Source organism: Lactuca serriola, chromosome 3, assembly GCF_051521515.1.
Source record: "Lactuca serriola cultivar US96UC23 chromosome 3, Lser_US96UC23_V15, whole genome shotgun sequence".
In the NCBI taxonomy this organism is placed as follows: Eukaryota; Viridiplantae; Streptophyta; class Magnoliopsida; order Asterales; family Asteraceae; genus Lactuca; species Lactuca serriola.
The window spans coordinates 38,330,161-38,337,052 of record NC_136410.1 but is presented as its reverse complement, the minus strand read 5'-3'; the positions used below and the strand labels follow the sequence as shown (position 1 = coordinate 38,337,052).

The window sequence follows — 6,892 nt, the reverse complement described above, 5'->3', positions numbered from 1 at the left end:
TTTAGGTGTTTAATGTTTAATGTTTAGTATGTTGCTTCATAACTATATCTTAAAATTTTGGTGTTTAGATTTTACATTCTTATATCTCAATAATAGTTAATTCGTGTTTACATTCTTACTACATAAATTCTAACATTTTTTTCACCTTTGAAACAATCATGTATACTTTATTTTTTTTTAATTAACAAATTTGTTTCTTTAAAAGATTTGTTATGGAATCATAAGCTACAAAAGTCATAAAAAATACAATGTTTATAATCATATTGTAAATGTCATTCAGGTTATAAAATCTTAATACGGTTTATTCGGTTTTTTCGGTTATATCTTGTACATGTTATTCGGTAATAACCGAACCAAACCGATTAATACCGAACCGAATAAGATCCCTACTCGGTTCATTCAATTACTTTTATTTAGTTTTTAGGTTATCCAAGTTCGGATCAGATTGGTCCGGTTCCGAACAGAATAAGATCCCTACTCCAAATACACCTTTATTTAGAATAATTTTCTTACAACATATTGTCGGTTTATGTTGTAACACGGGGATGTAAACCGTACTTGTGATTACACAAAAAGACTACTACCGAGGCGATGAGTAAATAGGCGCGCCTAAACAGTTACAAACTGTGTCAAATCGTATCTTTCGAATAACTTTCTAAAACTCCTGTCATTGTTCATATTCATACCTTTTTCTGCCATCAAATTTCTCCTATACGCGTTAACAACAGATATCTTCCATCGAACAACAAAATCAAAGTTTCTTCATCATTGGTTGATTCATCTGTTTCCATAAGTTCGGTTTTGACTTGGAATATCGGAAATGGACGCTATACGAAAGCAAGCAAGCAAACTCAGGGAACAAGTAGCGAAACAACAACAGGTAGTTTTATCAGTAACTATTAGAAGATGATCAGCCCTAATATTCGTGATTCCTTCTTTAGTTAGTTTCATAGTTTGTTTAGGATTTCGTGAATCGCTTCCGATTTTTAAATTACCCTAAATATGGAACAATCTGTCTGATCGAAGGTTTAAAACCCTGTGTGAAAACGTTGTGTTTTGATTATGATTGTTGGTTTAACTTACTCTTCTACTTCATAGAATCGATTTTGTGTATTGAAGATAGAAAACTACTTATGTGTTGTCATTTTAAGTGATGATACAATACATGGAAGAAAAAAACCCGCCCATTTTTGTTGCATCTGTGGAAACTTTTCATTCCTGTAACTTTGCTGTCAAATTGCAATGTTTGTCTACTCTTCTTTTTGGTAGGCTGTGTTAAGTCGTCTGGGTAAAGATGCCGAAATATTTGATGATGACGAACTTCATTGTCACCAAAAACTTCAAGATCTATGTAATTCTACAAGGGTAACTAAGGTATGCTTAAAGCCCCTTTTAAGGTTCTTTCATTGTTTATTTCTTATATATTCAACCATCAAGAATCAACAACTTTCTGATGTTACTTAACCCCTTAATTTATGTCTCAGCATTTTCAAAAGGACATTGTTCGTGGTGTTGAAGGGTTTATTTCAATAAGCAGAAAACAAAAACATATAGGTGTGCAATTTTTTTTTCTGTTTTGTTTCTTTCTATTTTATCAAGGTCTTCTATATCTAAATTATTGGAAAATGAATCGTTTGTCTCAACATTTATAGCAAAAAGATTGGCTGAAGATTGTCACAAATTTGGTACCGAAAGTACAACTGCTGATTTTCCCCTTGCAAAGGCTGCTCTAGAACTTGGGACTTCACAAAGGTCTATTGAAGACAAGAGGGACACTATGCTTGAGATACTTAACAATCAGGTAACTTCATTTTTATATAAAAAATATCATTCTGATGTCACAATAACATTTATTATAATATGTATAGGTATGTGAGCCACTGAGAGCATCAATCAAAGGAGCTCCATTAGAGGACGCTCGCCATTTGGCTCGAAGTTGTGACAGACTTCGCCAAGAAGTTGAAACACAGGTATGTTTTATTTTTGATTATTTAAATATTATATTTTATAAAAAATAATTGAAATTAAATGCTTTTTAGGCAGTGGAGGTTTTAAGGCGTCAAACAAAGTTTAGAGATCCAAATACAGAGAGTGTCGTGAAACTTAAAAACATGGAAACAAAGTTAAGTGAGGTTCGTGCTTCCATGGTAACACTTCAAAAAGAAGCTATTTCTGCTATGTTGTCAGTGGAAGAACACCAACAGAAAATAACCATGCAAAAGCTTCTTATGATGGTAATCTTATATATATTTCTTGAATAAAGCATCCATCTTTTATTTTTTTATGTTATTATACAAGAATTGATATATGTTCAAACTGTTAGGTGGATGCTGAAAGGGATTATCATCGCCATGTTTTGGCTATCCTAGAGGAGTTACATACTGAGGTCAACTAGAAGTAGAAGCTTTATAATTTTTGTTTTTTTTTTAGTTTATAAGAAATCTTTTTGTTATACGTGTCAGATGATTTTGGCAAAGCATATGCAAGAATCGTCTCGATCTGCTAATGAGAAAGATACAATTGTTCCATCTGATGGTGCCCCTCAACATGAGCATGAAAAGCATCTGAGTGAAAATCAAGATTATGACTATTTTATTGGAAAGGTAAAATATTGGGTATAAAACAGATTGTACTGCATTCTGTGGACACTGGGACTGATGTCAATAGGACAAAAGTTGTAACTTTTTGTCCCACTAAAAAATGTGAAAAAGACGTGAATGCCCTCCTAATACTCATCACCTTTTATCCTATTTAGGTGGTTCATCCGTTTGATGCTCAAGCAGATGGCGAACTAAGTCTTTCTGTTGATGATTTTGTGATTGTGCGCCAGGTATCCCTCTTTGTAGTTTTACTTATTTTTAAATTAGGTTATTTATTTGGTCAATTTTTTAAGTTATAAAGAATTTTATATTGGTTTTGTAAAACTTGACAGGTGTCTCCTAGTGGATGGTCTGAAGGAGAATGCAATGGAAAGACAGGGTGGTTTCCATCAGCTTATCTGGAAAGGCAAGAAAACCCAAAAACTATTTAACAACAGCACATCTGTTATATAATATAGGTATTATGTAATATATTAGCTGTACGTACATATGTAATTATTTGCATTTTGCTAATTGTATATGGGAATGATACATGCTTTTGAAATCTTTTATACCAATGGTATGTATGTGTAATGTGTTTGTAGCTTTTTTGTCTATAAATAGTTTGCGATATGATCAGGAGATTCATACAAATGTTGATGTTAAATGGTGCCTCATTTCAAATCTTATATTCGGTTGTTTTGATTAATCTTTTGAGATTTGAAACAACATTAGTTTGGCAACATGATGCAATATAAGGTCATCTGGTATACTTACCACCACAACAAATGAGTTTGGTATATCCACCACTAGTATTATTCTTTTTCAATCTAAAAAAATTAAATAATGAAATTGAAAAAACTAGTTTAAAAGATAGAGAGGTCAAAGGGAAGGGGAAGGTATACCGGATGGTTTACTACAAATAAAACAAAAACACCGCAACCATTTTATTGTACAGTTTTAATTCGATGGTTATTGCCGATTATTGAGAACGAAAAAGTATTACTGAGTTATAGTAGCTAAAAATTATCACCTGAAGTAATAATAAAAATATAACGAGAAGTACGGCAAAGTAGAAAATCAATTTTTTTACGGTCAAAATGGTAAAATTGGCTTCATCGTATGGGAACAAAGAAGAGAAAGAAAAAAAAATATATTCTGCTTTTAGTTTAGTCTATTAAAAAGTAAAAGAACGGGAAACGAGAGAGATTCTATGTTTTTTTCTTCTAAATCTTTTTATCCACTTTCGAGTTGTGGGAAAAAGAAGCTAAATCTTTACAAAAATAAAAAGGTCCTTTGTATTTTACCTTCCTTAAAAATAAAGGGCGATTAAAAATAAAGTCTGATGTCAATAAGCAACCCCTTGGATATTTTTATTGATATTTTATAAAAAATCAATTGATAATTAATTATTTATAATTAACTTTTTTAGAAAATAATATAATTTTAATCAATAAAAATATTTCAAAACTTAATTAGGATGTTATATAGTAAAATGAGTTGGATAAGCCTTTTCAATTATTATGGAGTTCTATGTGTTTGTAACCAAGTGCAACTAAATAATTAATAATATATATAAACAACCTAAAAAATGTTAAAACTCTCCTATTTTATAGATATAATATTGTAAATATTTTTTAAATTTTATAAAACATGACATGGGCCGATTTATAAAATATATAATGAGGCTTTATTTAGAAAACAATTTATAAAAAAAATATCATTTTAACGTAGATCCTCTAAAAAAACCTATCAATATTTACAAACAAAAATAAAATAATATACATTTCCATTACTTTCTTTACGGTCTAGAATAAACTGACGCACGCGCAGAACTACTATCTTGACATGACGCAAGTGATTAGATCACCTCTTCTCGCCTTCGCCGACTACCAAACACCGACGTCCTCCGCCTTTAAACCCCGCCTTCCATTTACGCCGAGCTTTCTACTAACATACGTAACAACTCCTCCTCTCTCTCATTCAATCTAAAAGCTTTCTGTCTCAAAAAAACATGCCAGGGTTAACATGCAACGCCTGCAACAAACAACTTATCGATGAAAATGATCAGAAGATCCATTACAAGTCTGAATGGCACCGCTACAACCTCAAACGCAAGGTAAATCAATCTATAATACTTGATTTTTTTTTCGTTTTCACAATTTCCCTCTTTTTGATTAACCTACGTGCGTGTTACTAAATCAATTGATGTAAAATTTTAATTTTCCCCTAATTGTGGTTGTGCTGTAACGTTGATAATTATGTGCTTCGAACCTAGCTTTTTCATCGTCAAACATAAAAACGGAGATGTTTTGATATGTAATTGATGTCAGTCTTTGAAAAATCAGCTTGCAGGGGTTCCAGGAGTTACAGAAGCACTTTTCTTAGCAAGACAATCCACACTTGCAGAAGAGAAAAGTAAGATGAGCGAGCCTCCTATGCTGTATGCTTGTGGCCTTTGTGGCAAAGGATATAGAAGCTCCATGGCTCATGCTCAGCATCTGAAATCTCGTGTTCATACCACTAGGGCATCGCAAGATGAGAATACTGCAATGATAATAATAAAGCCACTTCCACACCGTATTGTGAATGATCTTCCCCAAATTGATGAAGAAAGTGATGAATGGAAGGAGGTTGACCAAAATGGTAATTTGATCGGTGAAATGACATCAACCTCAGATGAGGACATGGATGATGAGAATGAAGAGGAGTTGGATCCAACTTGTTGCTTCATGTGTGACCAAAAGCATAAAACTATTGAAAGCTGCATGATCCATATGCACAAACATCATGGTTTTTTCATACCTGATGTTGAGTATCTGAAAGATCCAACAGGCCTTCTTACATATCTTGGACTTAAGGCAAGATACTTGCAACATTCCTCTGTTTCAACTTTTAAACAGTTCCCATGCCTAAGAACTTTTTCTTACAATTTCAATCTTATTTTACAGGTTAAACGTGATCACGTATGTTTATATTGCAACATTAATTCCCAGCCTTTCAATAGTTTGGAAGCAGTTAGGAAACATATGGCGGCAAAAAGCCATTGCAGAGTACACTATGGTGATGGTGATGATGAAGAAGAAGAAGCTGAATTAGAAGAATTTTATGATTATAGCACCAGGTATTTAACTATATATTATTGAATCTGGCTTTCGCTTCTTGAAAAATTCAATTTTACATCTTCTGGATGCATGATTTCAGTTACGTGGACGAAAACGGGAAGCTGCAGCTTGTTAGTGTTGAGGGTACAGGTGATAGCATAGAATTAGGAAGCAGTGGATCCGAACTCATTATAACTAGAAGAAATGATGATGATGATGATGATAAAATATCAACGATAGCAATTGGTTCGAGGGAATATTTGCGTTATTATCGTCAAAAACCACGCCCATCAAATGGAAATGGAACTGCTGAGCTGGCAGCAAGGTGAATGAAACTGATTTCAAATTCATAATTGGTACAGATTTAAAAAAACTGCAACTAAATGAATTTAAAAGATTGTTCTAACTGTGAAATTCATATATGAGTCCAGGTATAAAAGCATGGGTTTCTCAAAAGAGAAGATGGTGAGGATGAATGTGATGAAGCAGATGAATAGGTCAGGGGTAGAGGCGATGAAATCTAAAATAGGCATGAAAAGCAATGTCATCAGTAACCTCCCGAAGAATGTTGCATATTGATTTTGAACATGTATTTTTCAATTAAATGCATACATTTATGTGATGAAGCAGAAGAATGTTGCATATTAAGTCGTAAATTTTGTAGATTTTCTTGGTTATGTGCTAATGAAGAAAGGTAAGGGGAATGTGTAGCGTGGATATGAAGTCGTGAAAGAGAAGCAAATTTTGGATGTTAGATCATATAGATATCTTTTGTGGTTTTTCAAATTATTAGGATAGTAGATGTATCTTTCGGTAAATCCCAATGTTACTGTTGCATTTATAATAATGTATATTAGTTTGATATGGTACCTAATTTATTAGTTTTGGTAATTTCCCAACATTGATTCAATGCGTTAAGAAGGGTATAAAAACGATGCAAAGCCAGTGGGTTTGAGAAAGGGCTAGACAAATAATACAGTCAAGATTTAAATTCTTAATTGAGATGATAAAATTAACGTGTCGAAAAAGTTACGCTATCGGTACGGTCTAGGCTATTATTTTTTTGGTCTTTTTTGTCATCTTCTATATTAGTTTTTTTATAATAATTTGTTAACTTCACGGATTAAGAATTCAATATATATTTTGGTATCTATGATAAGGATTTGTTTGTTATACATTGTACATAGATTTTATTTAGTTCAAAAACTA

The 6,892-nt window shown here is 32.5% G+C and overlaps 2 protein-coding genes across 2 annotated transcripts; both read left to right on the top strand.

Moving 5' to 3' along the window:
- Positions 1-585: 585 nt before the first annotated feature.
- On the top strand, positions 586-3,183 carry LOC145091958 (SH3 domain-containing protein 1-like). The gene is made up of 10 exons (XM_079029801.1): positions 586-880; positions 1,270-1,374; positions 1,485-1,554; positions 1,653-1,801; positions 1,869-1,970; positions 2,040-2,234; positions 2,324-2,386; positions 2,463-2,603; positions 2,756-2,830; positions 2,933-3,183. Exons 1-10 carry the CDS (start codon positions 821-823, stop codon positions 3,029-3,031), a joined length of 1,059 nt encoding a protein of 352 aa, XP_078885927.1. The 5' UTR covers positions 586-820; the 3' UTR covers positions 3,032-3,183.
- Positions 3,184-4,410: 1,227 nt separating this feature from the next.
- Positions 4,411-6,552, top strand: LOC145091957 (cytoplasmic 60S subunit biogenesis factor REI1 homolog 1-like). The gene is made up of 5 exons (XM_079029800.1): positions 4,411-4,698; positions 4,928-5,440; positions 5,531-5,703; positions 5,784-6,008; positions 6,115-6,552. The coding sequence occupies exons 1-5, from the start codon at positions 4,594-4,596 to the stop codon at positions 6,260-6,262; spliced, it is 1,164 nt and encodes a 387-aa protein (XP_078885926.1). The 5' UTR covers positions 4,411-4,593; the 3' UTR covers positions 6,263-6,552.
- Positions 6,553-6,892: the final 340 nt, after the last annotated feature.

Bases quoted from the DNA above. Each gene is read 5' to 3' on its own strand.
- LOC145091958 (XM_079029801.1), top strand. From the start codon at position 821: ATGGACGCTATACGAAAGCAAGCAAGCAAACTCAGGGAACAAGTAGCG. The intron at 2,387-2,462 runs GTCAACTAGAAG...TATACGTGTCAG, and splicing joins TAGAGGAGTTACATACTGAG to ATGATTTTGGCAAAGCATAT. The intron at 2,831-2,932 runs GTATCCCTCTTT...AAAACTTGACAG, and splicing joins ATTTTGTGATTGTGCGCCAG to GTGTCTCCTAGTGGATGGTC.
- LOC145091957 (XM_079029800.1), top strand. From the start codon at position 4,594: ATGCCAGGGTTAACATGCAACGCCTGCAACAAACAACTTATCGATGAA. The intron at 5,704-5,783 runs GTATTTAACTAT...GCATGATTTCAG, and splicing joins TTTTATGATTATAGCACCAG to TTACGTGGACGAAAACGGGA. The intron at 6,009-6,114 runs GTGAATGAAACT...ATATGAGTCCAG, and splicing joins ACTGCTGAGCTGGCAGCAAG to GTATAAAAGCATGGGTTTCT.